The sequence below is a fragment of the Ranitomeya variabilis genome, chromosome 1 (genome assembly GCF_051348905.1).
Source record: "Ranitomeya variabilis isolate aRanVar5 chromosome 1, aRanVar5.hap1, whole genome shotgun sequence".
Classification (NCBI taxonomy): Eukaryota; Metazoa; Chordata; class Amphibia; order Anura; family Dendrobatidae; genus Ranitomeya; species Ranitomeya variabilis.
In genome coordinates, this window is record NC_135232.1 from 1,036,014,843 (window position 1) to 1,036,033,064 (window position 18,222).

General features: G+C 44.5%; 1 protein-coding gene across 3 annotated transcripts; it reads left to right on the top strand.

Moving 5' to 3' along the window:
• Window positions 1-2,809: 2,809 nt before the first annotated feature.
• Window positions 2,810-16,287, top strand: LOC143793061 (general transcription factor IIE subunit 1-like). Of its 3 annotated transcripts, XM_077279652.1 has the most exons (6): window positions 4,007-4,154; window positions 4,229-4,307; window positions 5,366-5,843; window positions 6,345-6,546; window positions 14,998-15,230; window positions 15,634-16,282. In XM_077279652.1, exons 3-6 carry the CDS (start codon window positions 5,396-5,398, stop codon window positions 16,017-16,019), a joined length of 1,269 nt encoding a protein of 422 aa, XP_077135767.1. In that variant the 5' UTR covers window positions 4,007-4,154; window positions 4,229-4,307; window positions 5,366-5,395; the 3' UTR covers window positions 16,020-16,282. The 3 variants fall into 3 exon arrangements, with proteins under 3 accessions (XP_077135768.1, XP_077135766.1, XP_077135767.1); XM_077279653.1 differs by lacking the exons at window positions 4,007-4,154; window positions 4,229-4,307 and adding an exon at window positions 2,810-3,020 and having other exon boundaries at window positions 15,634-16,287; XM_077279651.1 differs by lacking the exons at window positions 4,007-4,154; window positions 4,229-4,307 and adding an exon at window positions 2,894-3,054 and having other exon boundaries at window positions 15,634-16,279.
• Window positions 16,288-18,222: the final 1,935 nt, after the last annotated feature.

Genomic DNA, 18,222 nt, shown 5'->3' on the forward strand with positions numbered 1-18,222 from the left:
GCATGTGTTGTGGCTGTCTAATATCCACAAAGCATGGAGCCGCAGGGACTCGAACACATCATTCAAGCACGCCCAATGTACTCTGATAACACGTTATCAGAGCACGTTCCCTCATCACTAGTAGTGATGTCATCGCACCGGCTGCGCTGGGATGTTAGACACCAAGAGAGAATAATCAAGAAGGAAGCATCAACTGCCGCGCCCTGTCTCATCATTATTTTCAACTGTCGGCATCTGGGATTAACCACTTTATCAGCAATAACTTGAATTTAACCCCTTTAGAAAATATGACGTATAGGTAGGTCATAGGTTGCCGCCACCTCTTTGATACTACTACATGTTTTCAGGCACATGACAGCTGATCTGATCAGCTGACTTGTGCCCCTAACAGCCATGGGTGGAATAGTGATTCACCCACTGTTGTTAACATGTTAAATGCCGCTGTCAATCTCTGACAACGGCATTTAACATGCCCCGCCGGAAGCACGTCACTAGCTTGCCCATCGGCGCCCCGTCACATGAAGCCGATGGGTTGGCATGACAATTGGGGGCCTACAAGAAACCCCTGTGGTTCTCTTTGTGATCTGCTATGAGCGCCTCCCAGTGGCCGGTGTTCATAGCAGATGAGCATTTCTATGTGTAGCACAAGCGATCAGAAGATCATAGCGTCAAGTCTCCAAAGAACACTATTAAGGCAAGTAAAAAGTAAAACAAAAATGCTTTTAAAAATATATAAAAGTTCAAATCACCTCTCTTGTCGCATTCAAAATAAAACAATAAAAAAATAATCAAAAATACACATTTGGTATTGCCCCGTTCTGAAATTAATCCGATCAGGGTAATGAGGAAAAAAAAATCAATGCCAGAATTATGTTTTTCTTGGTCGTCACAACATTGCAGTGAAATGAAATTACAGGCAATTAGTGATGAGCGAGTATACTCGTTGCTCAGGTTTTCCCGAGCACGCTCTGGTGACCTCCGAGTATTTGTTATTGCTCGGAGATATAGATTTCATCGCCTCAGTTGCATGATTTACGACTTCCAGATACGCTGAATACATGTGGGAATTCCCCAACAGACAGGCATTCCTCACATGTATTCAGCATATCTGGAAGCTGTAAATCATGCAATTGAGGTGATGAAATCTATATCTCCGAGCAATAACAAATACTCTGAGGTCACCAGAGCATGCTTGGGGAAACCCGAGCAACAAGTATACTCGCTCATCACTACAGGCGATCAAAACATCATATCTGCCACAAAATGGTGTCAATAAAAACATCAGCTTGGCGAGCAAAAAATAAGCCCTCAACCAGCCCCAGATCCCGAAAAATGGAGACGCAACGGGTCTTGGAAAATGGCAACTTTTTTTTTCTTTTTTTTAAATAAACTTTGGATTTTTTTTCACCACTTAAATAAAAAAAGAACATCTAGATGTTTGGTATCTATGAACTCAGAATGACCTGGATAATCATAATGACGGGTCAGTTTTAGTATTTAGTGAACATGGTAAAAAAAAAAAATTATGGAATTGCACTTTTTTTGCAATTTCATTGCACTTGGATTTTTTTTTTTACCCATTTTCGAGTACAATATATGGTAAAAATCAATTGTGTATTTCAAAAGTACAACTCATCCTGCAAAACCAAGCCCTCACACGGCCATATTGACCAAACAATTTAAAAGTTATGTCTCTGGGTAGAAGGGGAGCAGAAAACGAAAAAGGGAAATCCCAAGGTGGTGAAGGGGTTAAAAGAGAACAGTCGTTTTTCCCATTAAAGGGAACCTGTCACCTGAATTTGGCAGGACCAGTTTTGGGTCATATGGGCGGGGTTTTCGGGTGTTTGATTCACCCTTTCCTTACCCGCTGGCTGCATGCTGGCCGCAATATTGGATTGAAGTTCATTCTCTGTCCTCCGGAGTACATGCCTGCGCAAGGCAAGATTGAAGGGTGAATCAAACACCCGAAAACCCCGCCCATATGACCCAAAACTGGTCCCACCAAATTCAGGTGACAGGTTCCCTTTAAACTGCACAGACGATTGTAGTTGCCTCGTGGTTTTCAAGTGACCTCTTAGGGTATGTGTCCACGTTCAGGAAACGCTGCGTTTGTGACGCAGCGCTGAGCCGCAGCGTCCAGATGTTACAGCATAGTGGAGGGGATTTAATGAAATCCCGTCTCCACTGTGCATTAAAAAACGCATGCGTTTTTTCAGAACGCAGCATGTTGCTACAATGAGCAAAACACGCAGGAACAGCGCAGGTGACCTGCCAGTGACCTCAGGTGCATTTTTGGTCAGGATTTTACCTGCATAAAATCCTGACCAAAGCCTGAAGCAAACCTGACCGTGGACACATACCCTTATTAAACAATCACCAAACCACGGCAGTTCATTGAGCTTCAACCTTAAGCCGTGTTACCACGGAGTGTAAAGGCTGTGCTCTCTCCAGAGGTTTTTTTTTTCTTTTTACTCATGCCCAATAATAGCTGTTGAACTGTGTGTTTTTTCCTTATAGGAAAATGCATGTAAAACTATACAATGGTGTTTTTAAGTTCAGAATCTCAGCATTCTTGCACTAAATGTGTTTTAAAACAAGGTTGAGCCTGAATTTGGGGAAATAACGAATTTTGCGGACATGACTGACTCCCTGTACTCATCTCCATAGTGGACAGGCGCAGGAGCCGCCTACTATTCACATGAACTAGTCGGGTTAGTAAATCAGGTAAGTCCAGAGCATAGTCCTTACCTAAAAAATGTGTCAAATCTGCACCCAAATGCAGAAAAAGAGGATAATCCAGCCTCAATACGCCACAAAAATGCAATAAACAGAGTAAAGTGCTGTTGGTGAAGATACCTGCAGGAAAACCACAGTGAAGAAACCAGCATTATCGGATGGGAACACTGCCTGATGTCTGACTGATCGCAGCTGAGGAATGTTTGTATGTTGGAAGTGATGGGAGGTTTCATTACCACTGAGCCAAGCTGTAGGGACTGGAACAAGTTGATTAAAACAGTAAGGTAGGTAGCAGCAGAAAGATCGGCAACGTAGGAGGTGAGATTTATCACAAGGGAAATATATTAAGTCCATTTTTCTAGAATCTGTGTTGCCCTTATGTGCACCAAATCTTAGTACTGGCACAGTATTTTATCCATTAGTTCCCAGATCTAACGCGCCTGTGCACATGTTTCGCTAGTTTTTATGTCACCTCTGTATTGCAGCGAGAATTGTGACTTAACGGCAAATTGTTAAAGAGTTCATAAATGTGAAGTACAGGTATTCAACTGGTTAACCCTGCTCACTTTCCTATCCATGGTTCAATGGCAGATAAAATTCCCACAAATCGCTGATTTTTGTGCAAAAAATGTGGAAAAGGGATTTTTTTTAGACTTTTTGATTTTATACAAGATGAAAGTGAAGCTGTTGCACCACGAATCCATACACAGATTCCCATATCTCAGCGTACAGGGTTATTCTTAACATTGATCTTCAGGAGGTCACCTCTCCCTGCCTCCCAATCCCCTGCTGGCCCAGAAGGGCTCGTTCAGATAATCGGGCAATGCTGGAGCGGCCGCGGCTCTCCGGACCGGAGAATGACTGCCTCGTATATTTCTCTGGGGCTGTCGCGCTCGGGTCAGGAGAGTCACGGCCAGTCCATGTATTGCTCTCTGTGCTCGGAGCGATTTGTAGTGATGTCTGAATGAGCACCAAGGCTGTGCAATTCTGACTGAATGAAAACTTGGCCAGCGTAACGGTTGAGCCACTGACCCAGAGCCGTGCCCTCTACAATGCTGCTATCTACTTTGGATCAGCGCTTACATGCTCTACCGTTAAGGCACCGGGCCTAGGACATCAGCCACAATAGCTATCTTGTAGAGCTGGCCAGTTACAATGAGCCATAAGAAGTAAATTGCAAAGCTGCTCTTTTTTACATTTATTACCATGACAGTCTATAGAAGGAGGTCTGCAGTGGCCCATGAGGACATGTCCTGTCACATCAGCTGTAGTGCTAAAGGCCGCTAATGTCCAATTCTAGGAGCTGCTGCCTATGAAACGTTCCGCCACTAGCAGTAAAGATCTAAATGGTAGCGGACTCTGTGAAGTCAGTGGATAACTATACGCACTAAGGCCTCATTCAGACGTCCTTGCTGCAGGTACTTGCTCTATCCGCTTTCTCACGGATCGAACACAAACTCATTCTAATCTCATGTCCATTTTTTTTGTCCAGCAGCACGGATGAAAAGGGTCAATACAAGTCTATGGGTCTGTGAAAAACACGTGCGGCACACGGACGGCATCATTGTGCGGTCCGTGGTTAACATTGTAATGTATAGGACAAGCTGTGTCATGTTATTTATTTCTTTATCCGTCTGTAAAATCACTGTTGGCTGATGGAAAAAATGGACATACGGATCACGCACTGGTGCAGCATACCGATGAAACCGGCACAGCTTTTGTTATATGTGTTTCAGTACTGACGTGTGAATGAGGTCTAAGGCTGAGGCTGTGGCTCCATGATGACTTTAGCCGGGACACGTTGCCAAGTTTGCTGTATTGCTCCACATAGCAGCATATTGTAAGCGAATGGGATCACATAATGAACAGCCAGGTACCTGGTCAGGTCGCAAAATATCCTGTTTCCTACTCTCTGCGATTTGCTTGCTGCTTTATCTTGTGGGTCACAATGGGACCGCGATCACTTGCAAAATTTGTCATTGCCAAAGTTTCCGTGTAGCCCCAGCCTTACTCTGACTGACACTGGAAACCCATAGGGCTCTAATACACCAAATTTTTGTCTCCAGCATCTGAATGGAGATTTGTAAAGCCTCAATCTCTCATACTGAACATGTATCCAAATGATAGAAAATGCCCAAAAAATGAGCCACATCTGGACACATGGCAATATTCAGGAGCAATGACCTGGTACCTTTGTGCACCTCAGGTTGTGAAATACTCCAGATTTTGTTGTTTTGTTTTTCTTTTTTCTCCATTGTTCCTTCATGACTTGCTTCTCAGCAGTAATCTAATCCGTCTACACTCCCGAACCCTAGATCTGACATAACAGACTTTAGTGAATGATGCAAAGGCCTGAAATCATAAATGCCATGTACACTCCAGAGTCCCGTTCAGGTGTTTGCTGCTGGCTTTTGGCAGAACCACCAGGGAATTCATTGTGAAGGTGACACACAGCAGGCCGCCGGCTAATGTTCCATTGCTCACAGGTGAAATCAGTAAATTCACCAAGTACTTCCTGACTGATGCCATTTCCCTTGGTAATTAATGTTGCATACCACAGAGAGAAACCTCTACCACACGGCCATTCTTCATGATCGCAGTGTATAATCCTTAATCCTCTATTTTGTAGCTATAGGAGGTTGATGTTCGTCCTTTCACAATGGGAGACCAAGACACCATGACCGAGGTCCCTGCCGCACTGAAACGACTGGCCAAGTACATGGTCCGTGGATTTTATGGGTTGGAACATTCTCTGACCCTCGACGTTCTCATCAGGTATCCTTGCGTGAAAGAGGACGACATTGCTCTGCTCCTCAAGTTTGAGAAGAAGCAGCTCCGAGCAATCCTCAACACCTTAAAGGCTGATAAATTCATCAAGTGTCGCATGCGTGTAGAAACCGGCTCCAATGGGAAGAGCACCAAACACAACTATTATTACATCAATTACAAAGTGCTAGTAGATGTGGTCAAGTATAAACTGGATCATGTTCGCCGCAAGATTGAGTCCGATGAGCGAGAATCCACCATAAGGGCTTCCTTTAAGTGTCCTGGGTGTCTCAGCACCTACTCTGACCTGGAGGTGAATCAGCTGTTTGACCCATTTACAGGTATTTATTTTATTTCTAATTATGTTTTTCTGGTAATGGCGATAACGCACTATGTGTAGCTGTACGGGTCCGAAATTTCTGTCTGCCGTTGTCGCCATAATCACTAGATCACTGATATGTGTTCACACAATGCTGCTGCAGTGCTGTTTTTGTTTTTTTTAACATGTGAACACAGCCTAAGTCTTGTCCAGAAGACAAAGTACAGTACATTCAGTCTGCGGATGTCCTGACCCAAACGTGGCAGCCTTATAGACCTATATCGATCCGCAGACCCATAGCCAGACTGTGCATCGTGCTCTGAGTGGACTTATTTTCTGTGGGACTTGCTGTAGTTTTGAATGACACCATTCTCTTTTCCAAATAATGTACTGAATAACCGGATGTCATCGTAACTGTTCTCCCCTGGATCTAACCACTTAAATGCTGCGGTCAGCAAATGACAATAGTGGCATCTAAGTAGTTAAAGGTTCTTGCAGGTAATTTCTCCTGTTTCTCCGGCAGAGCTCTTTCGTTGCACTTACTGCAATGCTGAAGTAGAAGAAGACTTCTCATCAATGCCGAAAAGAGATGCCAGAACGTTACTTGCGAAATTCAATGAGCAGATTGAACCGATCTTTGTGCTTCTCCAAGAGACAGAAGACATTGTGCTCCCATGTGAGCTGCTCGAGCCGCAGCCAACATATATCCCAGAGCTTGCAAACAGGTATGTGCCTGATGGCAATGGCAGCAAATTTTAGAAGCCCTCAACCCTGCCATAGCGACCCCCCTGCCACCATAGTGATCCCTGCCATAGAGACCCCCCTGCCATAGCGACCCGCAGAACTCCCTGTAGCGCATCTATAACACCATGGGCGGTAATGCTATTCTATTGGCATTAGACATGTTGAATGTGTATTGGCATCAGCCGTAATGTACTGACCATAGTTCTCAAGTAACAGCACTCATATAATTTCATATATTACCATCATGTAACCATAATGAAAGCATAAAACCATGACGTGTAGTTACCCTATAATGAAGGCCATAATGTTCCCAGCAATGCTGCTTTATAACATCAGATTGGGTCACAGCCGTATAGTACGCCATGATTTTATACATAATACATGGCAATTTTGACCTTCACACGTCACACAACCAAAGTTCACCATGTTTCGCTGCTACATCGCAGCGCAGTACCAGTAAGTGAGGGCACATTGCGAACCCAAGGGTACTGAGAGAAGGACATTGCCAAAAGTCCAACTGCATCAGATTTTTTTTGTGCCTTGCTTGTAATGATGGCAGTGCCCTTGGAGTTGTAATGCAACCCCCATTCACTTGTGTCGAGATACAATTTAGCAGCAAAACATGGCGGACACTTGACGTGTCCTGGTCAGTGTCTCCAGTAGCGCCAGCCTTAAAGGGAACCTGTCACCCCCAAAATTGAAGATGAGCTAAGCCCACCATCATCAGGGGCTTATCTACAGCATTCTGTAATGCTGTAGATAAGCCCCTGATGTATCCTGAAAGATGAGAAAAAGAGGTTAGATTATACTCACCTGGGGGGCGTCGCGTTCCGGGGCCTCCTATCTTCATAGGATGATGTCCTCTTGTCTTCACGCTGCGGCTTCGGCGCAGGCGTACTTTGTCTGTCCTGTTGAGGGCAGAGAAAAGTACTGCAGTGCGCAGGCGATGGGCCTCTCTGACCTTTCCCGGCGCCTGCGCACTGCAGTACTTTGCTCTGCCCTCAACAGGACAAACAAAGTATGCCTGCGCCGAAGCCGCAGCGTGAAAACAAGAAGAGGACGTCATCGTAAGAAGATGGGAGGCCCCGGACCAGACCGCGACACCCTTCGGACCGGATCGCCCTCCCAGGTGAGTATGATCTAATCTCTTTTTCTCATCTTTCAGGTTACATCTGGGGCTTATGTAGATAAGCCCCTGATGCTGGTGGGCTTAGCTCATCTTCGATTTTGGGGGTGACAGGTTCCCTTTAAGGTAGCCATAATAAGGACATTTACTGAGTCTTGGCACCTAGAGCCAACGTGGGTCATAGCGCCTGCCATAGTCTGTTCACTTCTTCCCTCCACTGCCAAAATTTCCCATATGCTTAGCTGAACAACTTAATAAACTTGGGCCACTGTCTTGAAAAGTTGAAGTTAAAAGCATATGAATTTTGTATCGGAGTAATTATACCGACCCAGTGATTGAAGTTATTATTCTGCATGATGACCACAATAAGAAAAAAAACCCAGCAGAGCAAAATAATAAAATGTACACTAAATAGTACATAACTGGTGACATAAAAAAACTTATCCCACAAGAAAAACAAGCACTGTATTGTATATATGAAAACCACAAAAGGAGCACAAAGAGGCAAAAACCTCCACTGTACTAGAAAAAAAACACCAAAAAAACAGGCAAAGGTGCTTACCTGTCTAGGCCTTGAATCAAATGCACTATCATGGTGCAGCGGGCCCAAGTAAAGATGGTGACTACACAGGTGCAGTAATACCAATGAGACAGCCAGCCTGCAGTCAGGGATTGTCCGTTTGGCACACCAGTGCAAAAAATAATCTGCAGCAGTGGTCACACAGAGTATGCACAGCATCTGGATCATAGCATATTAATAATGCCCTGTGGCGGGCTGACCAGTGCTAACTAGAATGCATCCTGTATGAACAGGGGCCACAACTTACAAAGCTATCTGGGCCCAACTGCACCCCGAAAAGTAAAAATAAATAAAGTGCACAAGAACATATCAAAATATATAAGGTATTAGTTAATATTATGGCCACAATACGTAAGCTGGCAACCCACGTCACAGGTCCTCACACTTGCCAGTCCTACTCTAACAACAAAAACCACAAAAGGAGGAAAAAAAGGCAAAAACCTCCACTATACTAGAAAAAAACACCAAAAAAAAGGCAAAGGTGCTTACCTGTCTAGGCCTTGAATCAAATGCACTATCATGGTGCAGGGGGCCCAAGTAAAGATGGCGACTACACAGGTGCGGTAATACCAATGATTGTATATATGTTAAAGAAGCAGTCCTCTTCCCATCAAAGTTTATATCCTCTTTATTGCAATTACCATATTGTATAGTACTGTGTACTTACAGTTGCTCATTTTGCCTTTCTACCCAGCTAATTCTTCTTTTCTATTCGCCACGACAGCACCCACTGAGAGAGGGGATCCGCCCCTAGGAACAGGAAACCTACAGAGAGATAAAAGGGGCGGCCCCCCCTCGCTCCTCAGTTGGTTTCCTGTTCCTAAAGGGGAACCCACAGAGAAGATTCTCTGAAGTAATGACAAGAGGAAAACTCGCCTGGATGCCGCCTGTGCGTCTCTGCTGAGCAACAGGGGCTCCAGAGCGAGTGGACAGAGTCGGGGGTTCCTGCTGGTTCCCCCCTCATCTGCTATAGTCGATGGAGGAACAACGATTTCCCTGCTGGGACATCGTTGTAAGGGACGACCGGTGATGCGGTGTGCCTGGGCCAGCCGAATTACCTGTAAGGATGCAGGTTTCCGGAGCCAGGTGGCGATACCCTCCGGAGTGTGTGGAGCGGTCATCAGCTGTTTCCCCAGTCCCTCAGGTATGGCGGCGACATGGGCAGTAGTAGCGCTTGTAGAGCCGGCAGGCTGAGACGCCGGCGCATGCGCGGTGGAGCCGCATCACGGAAGTAGATCCCTGCCCCTGGGAGGTCAGCAGTCTATTTCCGGGGGAACCACCATATTGGTTTCCTCTGGGCGGTTTACTCCTTATCCCCCTGGCGCTGCACCAATGGATCAGGTAAAAAAAAAAAAAAAAAGGGGGGGGGGGGGGTGTGTTTAATTCCTGCACTATAAATTGCACATGAGCGGGACAGACAGTGCGCTATCATGTCGTCCCGTCCCAAGAGGAAGTCTCTGTGCGCCCTATGGAGGACCCACTAGTACCCAGTGGTGAGACCAGGAATAAGAGTAGTGGACGCTCAAAGAGGAGTGATTCCACTGTGAAATCAGGAGGGAGATCGTCCCGTTCCACACCCCAGGCCAGGCAAACCCAGCAACCGGTATATACATGTGCTTCTGGGTGAGTGTTATACAGCTTCAAGAAAGCTTATAGTATTTACTCTGCTTATGTTTTTAGGCAAAGAGGACGGGGAAAACCAAGCACAAACAGTGTGCTATATGTACTGAGCCCCTGCCTGACTCTTACCTTAAAAAGCTGTGTCAGGCCTGTATAAACAACACCTTGCAGCAGGAGGAGTCTGTCAAAATGAATGACATACGGCTTATAATTCGTGAGGAGCTGCAGTCATTAGGAGGAGGCCCCTCTGTTAATGTGGAAAAGAGGAGTAGGAGAATGTCCTCACCTAAAGCTGACACGTCAGCAGAGAGTGGAGAGGTGGATTCGGATGTGTCTCAAACGTCTGAATCATCAGGGGAACAGAACTATGTCTGTTTTCCTACTGACGGTGTCAACAGCTTAATTAAGTCAGTGAGAAGTACGATGGGGTTGGCTGAATCAAAAGAACCCCAAACGCCACAGGAACTTATGTTCGCTGGTCTTTCTCAGCGGAAGGGCCAGGTATTTCCAGTAAATCAGGCCATAAAAGACCTCGTTAAAAAGGAATGGGGTAAAGGGCAAAAGGGGTTTGTGCCAATACCCTGCAAGAGACGCTACCCCTTTGATGACGAGGATATGGATTCCTGGGCTAAAGTACCGAAAGTCGATGCGGCAGTGGCATCTACATCTCGTCGTTCCTCTCTACCTGTAGAGGATGCAGGTTCCTTATCCGATCCCATGGACAGGAAATCGGATGCGCTCCTTAAAAAATCATGGGAGGCCTGTGTCACTGCTTTCAGGCCAGCAATCTCAACCACATGTACCAGTAGGTCTATGCTGGTTTGGTTAGAGCAGCTGGACCAAAATATCAAAAACGGTGTTTCTAGAGAGAAGTTACGTGCCTCAATACCCTTGATTAAAGGTGCTGCGGCGTTCATATCCGATGCCTCCGTGGATTCTCTCCGCCTGGCGGCCAGGACAGCTAGCCTCTCCAATACTGCTCGCCGAGCTTTATGGCTAAAAAACTGGAAGGGAGATGCCCAGTCTAGATCCAAATTGTGTGCCATACCCTGTCAGGGTGAGTACCTCTTTGGAAGCGTGTTGGATGAAATTCTCACTAAGGCGGGTGAGCGAAAGAAGGGCTTCCCTAATCCCTTTGTTCCTTCTTACAAAAGGGCATTCAGGAAGCCATCATTTGGCAGAAAGGGAGGCTTCAAAGACCAATGGAGGAACAAAGAGTTCAGGCAAAAGGGCAATTTGTTCAACAAACGTCCCTTCAAACCAGCTGAAAAATTCCGGGAACCCTATTCCACCAGTGGGCGGTAGACTTCTAGGATTTATAAATCAGTGGAATAAAATAACTGTTAATCCATGGGCCATAAAATTAATATCCTCAGGCCTCACCCTAGACTTTATCCGAAAACCTCCGGATTCCTTCCTGCTCACCTCCCTAAAATCTAGACTGCAGCAAGAAGCACTGGAAATAGAAATTAAGTCCCTTCTTACCAAACGGGTTTTAATAGACGTTCCGTCATCTCAAACAGGGAAGGGGTTCTACTCCCCCTTGTTTCTGATTACTAAACCTGACGGATCCTATAGAACTATATTTAATTTGAGAAGACTGAACACGTTCATAAGACCCACAACATTTAAAATGGAATCTATTCGATCAGCCATTAAAAATCTGTTCCCAAACTGTTACATGGTAGTACTGGATCTTAAGGATGCGTATTACCATCTTCCTATACACCAGTCACACCAGCAGTTTCTTCGGGTAGCAGTATTTATAGACGGGCAAATTCGTCATTTACAATATAGGGCAATGCCCTTTGGCCTATCTATGGCCCCTAGGGTCTTTACTAAATTGCTGTTGGAGGTAATGTCCTTTCTGCGATTAAAGGACACTCTGGTCATTCCATATCTGGATGACCTACTAATTGTGGGAAAAAACTCCTTACAGTGTGAACAAAGGTTGGAGGAGGTGGCGTTTTCCTTACAAACGCTAGGCTGGATTGTCAACTGGGAAAAATCCAGACTCCAACCCGTCACTTGTCAGAGATTCCTAGGACTCCTTCTCGATTCAGTGGACCAAATTTGTCGGTTGCCTGATGATAAGAAGTCTTCTATTATTGACAAAGTAGGCCTAGCAATCAAAAGACGTAGTATGTCACTGAGAAATGCCATGTCATTGCTAGGTTCACTGTCATCATGTATCCCTGCGGTTAAATGGGCACAATTCCATACCAGGCGGCTCCAGAAATTCATATTACAGGAGGACATTAAAAATAGGGGACATTTAGACCGAACAATTTATTTAACATCAGAGGTAGTAAACTCTCTTACATGGTGGCTAGATTGGGGAAATCTATCAGAGGGGGTACCATGGGTCATCACCCCTTCTACCATAGTAACCACGGATGCTAGTCCGGAAGGCTGGGGAGCACATTTTGAGGATCAGGTGGTTCAAGGCCTTTGGTCCAGATCAGAATTGGCTAATTCCTCTAATGTAAAAGAATTAAGAGCCATATATTATTCCCTACTCCACTTTCTTCCCCAGCTACGAGGCTCTCACACAAGGGTTCTCTCAGACAACACCTCGGCAGTAGCCTATTTGAATCATCAAGGAGGTACACGGTCAGAAAATCTTATGGAAATCTCATCAAACATCATGACCTTAGCCGAAAGTCATCTGTTGTCCTTATCAGCGGTGCACATCAGAGGCATAGACAACGTGCGTGCCGATTTCCTCAGTCGCCATACCCTTCATCAGGGGGAGTGGATGCTCAGCAGAAAGATTTTCAGGTTGATAACAGACCGATGGGGGGTGCCTCAAATAGACCTATTCGCAACAAGGTCCAACCGTCAGGTCAAAACTTTTGCCTCCCTTTGCAGACTGGACAACCCCGACATATTCGATGCCCTTCAGGTGCCATGGACATACGACCTAGCCTATGCATTCCCTCCATGGAATCTATTACCTATAGTAATAAGAAAAATAAGGGAGGAGGGGGCAAGAGTTCTGTTGGTAGCCCCATTCTGGCCCAAAAGGCCATGGTTCTCCTGGCTCAGGGCGATGTCAACTACAGACCCTTGGATCCTGCCTCAGACCAAGGACCTGTTGTCTCAGGGACCGTTTTTCCATCCTCGGGTAAAAGGCATGAATCTGACGGTATGGAATTTGAGAGGCACTTACTAACTCTAAGGGGTTTTTCCAGTGGGCTTATAGATACTCTTATGAAGAGTAGAAAGCCTTCCACTACCCAAATCTATGTCAGGGTTTGGAAAAAATTCCTTCAATTTCATACTGCACAACTTTCCGCTGAAGTACCTATATTTTCAATATTGGAGTTCTTACAAAAAGGACTTGAATTGGGACTGTCTGTAAATACTCTAAGAGTCCAGGTTTCAGCTCTAGGAGCCCTCTTTAGTTATGATGTGGCGGGAGATAGATGGGTTTCTCGTTTTATATCAGCATGTGAACGATCAAAACCTATTCATATACCACAGGTACCTCAGTGGGATCTATCTCTAGTCCTAGATGCCTTGACACAAAGCCCGTTTGAGCCTCTACATGCGGCCTCATTAAAGAACATCTCGCTAAAAACAATACTGTTAGTAGCGTTAGTATCCGCTAGAAGAGTGAGTGATCTCCATGCCTTGTCAATTGACCCTCCTTATCTATCCGTGACATCTGATAGAATAATTTTAAAAACGGACCCTTGTTATCTCCCTAAGGTAGCCACTAGTTTTCATAGATCCCAGGAGATCTTGTTACCTACTTTCTATGAAGACCACTCGACTCCAGAAGAAGCCAGGCTTCATACCCTAGATGTTAAGAGAACTATTCTAGCCTACTTAGAGAGGACTAGGGACTGGAGGAAGAGTAGGGCTCTCTTTGTGTCTTTCCAGGGAAAAACTAAGGGTTCCAGAGTCACAAAGAACACGCTATCACGCTGGATAAGAGATGCCATAGTCCTGGCGTATAAAGCTGGAGGAAGAGATCCTCCAATACATGTGGGAGCACACTCTACAAGAGCCGTATCGACCTCCTGGGCAGAAAGGGCGAATGTGCCGATAGACCTTATATGTAAGGCTGCAACTTGGTCTTCACCAAATACCTTCTATAGACACTATAGATTAGATCTATCTGCTGCTTCTGACCTAACCTTTGGGGTTTCGGTTCTTGATTCAGTTAACCCACCCAGTATATAGTCTCTGAAAATCTCTCAGTGGGTGCTGTCGTGGCGAATAGAAAATACCGGATTACTCACCGGTAATGCTCTTTTATAGAGCCCACGACAGCACCCATTCAAATCCCTCCCTTTTCTTTATTTAGTTGCACGTGGTGTCTTAGTAGGGAGTTGTATATAATAGAGTAATATGAGATGAGGTTGTAAATATGTATATATGCCTAAACCTGTTAAACTAAAAAAACCTGGCGGCGGTTCCTCCTTTTTCTCTGTAAAACAACTGAGGAGCGAGGGGGGGCCGCCCCTTTTATCTCTCTGTAGGTTTCCTGTTCCTAGGGGCGGATCCCCTCTCTCAGTGGGTGCTGTCGTGGGCTCTATAAAAGAGCATTACCGGTGAGTAATCCGGTATTTTCTGTTCTATGTAGAAACAGGAAGTCTCTTGTCCTTGCAGAAATCATTCCTCTGTTCAATTAATTACCCAGCTGCTTCCTCTTCCCCGTGCCAGAGACTTTGCAGTAATGAAAATGGGAAAATTGACCTCCTGTTTCAACATAGAGCTTAGAAGGCTTCAGCTAGTCAGTTTTTATTCACGCAATGTCATGGACCTAACAGAAAAGAGAAGAATTAGCTGGGTAGAAAGACAAAATGAGCAATTGTAAGTACACAGTGCTATATAATATGATGATTGCATCATTGAATATGAAGAGGATACAAATTTTGAAGAGGAGGAGTGCTTTTTTAACGTAAAAATATGAAGTGATCCAAAGGCATTGATGAAAAGAAGGTAAAAATGTGCTTGTTCGTGAAGTCCCACAATGGGCTGGTCAGTTAAGGATTAGGTGGTAAATTCTTGAGAGGTGACTATTGGAATATTTAGGAATGTGAAGTATATAAATTCTGGCAGCTGCTCCTCATAATTCCAGCCTATTTACTTTAGCTGTGAACAGAGCTCTGACATGGCAGCTGTTGATATGCAAGGGAACCTGGGGCGATGGGCAAACAAAACTTCATCTATGGACAATATGTATGTCCAAAGTGTGACCATTAATGTCAACGAGCCGGAGCTTAAAAAGGTGAAAGAGAAGAAAGGGAAGGAGCAGCCAGTGTGGATGAAGGAAAGCACGGTGTCTGTCCCTGAGGGGCTTCCGGAAGAAATAAAGAGTGATCTCTGTGAGTATTGAGTGAGATGCCAGGTCACCCGGCCTTTGTATAATCTGTGATGGTCACTGGGATTGGTGATTGGAACACTGTAGCCTTAGTACAGCTTTATTCAAGGGCGGTAAAACAAACACTACTTGACCTTATTTCTTGATGTCACATTAAATTTAGGATGTTTGGTGCCTCTATCACTTATGTAATGCGTGTGCTGGATCAACCAATGCAACCTCATTCTAGGTCCATGTCTCTAACCTGCAGGTGTATTTTTGTGTTCCCCATGTCGGCTAAGTATAAAGACGACCTTATCTTGTTTGTGTAAGAATATAAAATCAGAGGTTGGGTTGGTTCTCTCGGCACAATCACAGCCTCTTTCAGTTCTTTAACTTGAATACAATTTGTTCATCTTTTCCCAAAGTACCTGAAGAATTAGAAAATATGGATGAAAATGCCAATAAGCGCAATGGTGCTGACAATGAAGTGCTCAGGACTCTACTAATTCATGAAATGAAATCTGGATCTGGCCCAACTGTCACTCAAATAACCAAAAGTGATTCAGAAAGCGACACCAGCGAGTCTGATGAAGAGAGAAAACGCGCAAAGCCAGAAGGGGCGAAACCCATGAGCAGCGCAGAGCAGGATGAAGAGGTCGAAGCGGAGGACCCAGTGGTCATGGTGGGTGGCCAGCCCCATGTGTATAGTGACGTCAGTCAGAACCCAAGTCTGGTGTCGTTTATGACGGAGGAGGAGAGAGAAGCGTACATCAAAATAGGACAACAAATGTTCCAGTCCGCGTTTGAGTGATTTATTTTCTGTACTAACATGGACCAGAAATCTTTTTTTTTTTTTTTTTTTTTTTTTTTAAAAGCATGATCCTGCTTTTGTTGAGTTTTGTTGCACATACGATGTATGGTTGGGTATTGTGTACCATGATGATGAGTAAATAAACTCTGCAGCATAAAGTCTTATTGTTGCTTATGTTCAATTCCAGCTTTCCATTTTGATGTTTTTAAGGACGAGATGTGCTCCCTATTGTGCAGACATTTCTAGTGACATGATCAGTCGAAAAGTATTATATTATTGCAGGTTTCAGGAATTTGTATCTGTACATCTTTGATTTTCTAAAACAAAGGTTGCCCAAATGTGTAGAAAACCAAGTAACCCAGTATTACTACAAGAAACATAACGGCCCCGATCCATCAAAGTGGGTGGAGTTGTGGCAGGACGCAGCAACGCCCACTTGTCTAATTCATGTGTAGCATACCTTACACCAGAAATACAGTAAGGCAGGAGGGAAGGTGAAGAGTTAGCTCACCATGAAAGTTGCAGTAAAACCAGCTGTTAGTCGCGCGGAGACGAGCTGGATAGCGGAGAAAAAGAGGCAGCAGGGATGTGAGAGATAAAATCCACAATTTATTGGGTACAATAAAACAGCGGCGGTTCCTCCAGTAGCAGAACGACCGACACCTTGCTATTGGTGACACAATGCATGTGGGAACACATCCTTACATAGAGTAAAACCGTTAACCACGTGTCAGTTGTGCTCCAATCACCAGACCTGCAGATGATTGCTGCATTAGTTACAGGTGAAACGGTGAACAAGAAAAGAAAAAACCACACACAGTAAGTAGAAAGTCTGAAGTCCTGTCTAACGTTACGCCCAGAATCTAGCATTCAGCATAAATATCCAGATTGTATGTTGAGGATCTTTCTTTTGTAATTGCCCCCCCGAGGTCTGTGAACTTTTTCAATGTCTGTGATTGGAGCACAACTGACACGTGGTTAACGGTTTTACTCTATGTAAGGATGTTTTCCCACACGCATTGTGCAACCAAGAGGAAGGCTTTGAAAGGCGAAACGCGTCGGTCGTTAGGCTCCTGGAGGACCTGCCGCTGTTTTATAGCACCCAATGAGTTGTGGATTTCATCTCTCACATCCCTGCTGCCTTTTTCTCTGTTACACCAGAAATCTTACTCTGCCTCCTCATCAAGACTGGCGTGAACGGCAGTTTTGATGAATCATGGCCTGAGTTCAGAAGAGATACTAGCATATTTATACCTTCAGAATTGTAAACTGCTGCAGAATATGGTGGCACTGTAGAAATAAAAAAATTATATTAATTTACATACATTATTTAGGGTTGAACGTTAGCTAAAGCCTCGGTAGAACTGCAAAAGGTGGCCCGTGACTATAAAATCAGGCTAGGACTACACGCTGACATCGCATTTAATGATTTCCTATAATGTCGCATTAAGACCTGCATCGTGCTGCTACTGCGACGGTTAGTGTTTCCAAATGGCTTTTTTTTTTAAACTATTTTACCTGGTTGCAAGTCTTACTTTCCATGGCTTCTCAATGCAAGTCCTGTTAGACATGAGAAAAAGTGGCATAAATTACAACAGAAACATTCTCCAGTCACTGACGGGAGGACATTTGTGGTGGTATGAGGCATCTGAAGCCTTTAACCTCTTGGGCTAGTTTTGATTGTCGTGACTAAACCTTATTTTTCAAATCTAACCTATCACTTTATGATGTAATACCTTTGGAATGATCCTTATTATGCTTAGTTATATGGTGCCATCGTATTCCACAGCGCTTTGCAGACATGGTCATTGCTGGAGGTAACTATCTAAATTCCCTATCGGTATGTTTGTTGGAGAAAACCCTCACAGACACGGGAAGAAAATACAAGATCCTTGCAGATGTTGTTCTTGGTGGGATTTGAACCCAGGACCCCAGCAGTGCTAACTACTGAGCCACTGTGATCCTTGGATTGTTTTTCTGACACCTTTGACTTAATGGTAGTAGTAAATTTAGGTCAACAGATTTAGGTTTAATTATGAAAATGAAAATACAGTTGTGCTCAAAAGTTTACATACCCCGACAATTTTTCTTGGCCTTTTTTTTTTTTTTTTAGAAAATATGAATGATAACACCAAAACTTTTTCTCCACTCATGGTTGATGGTTGGGTGAAGCCATTTATCGTAAAACTACTGTGGTTTCGCT

Excerpts from the sequence above, each read along its gene's own strand:
- LOC143793061 (XM_077279653.1), top strand. The coding sequence starts at position 5,396 with ATGGGAGACCAAGACACCATGACCGAGGTCCCTGCCGCACTGAAACGA. Across the intron at positions 5,844-6,344 it reads GCTGTTTGACCCATTTACAG|AGCTCTTTCGTTGCACTTAC; the intron begins GTATTTATTTTA and ends TTTCTCCGGCAG. Across the intron at positions 15,231-15,633 it reads AGAAATAAAGAGTGATCTCT|TACCTGAAGAATTAGAAAAT; the intron begins GTGAGTATTGAG and ends CTTTTCCCAAAG.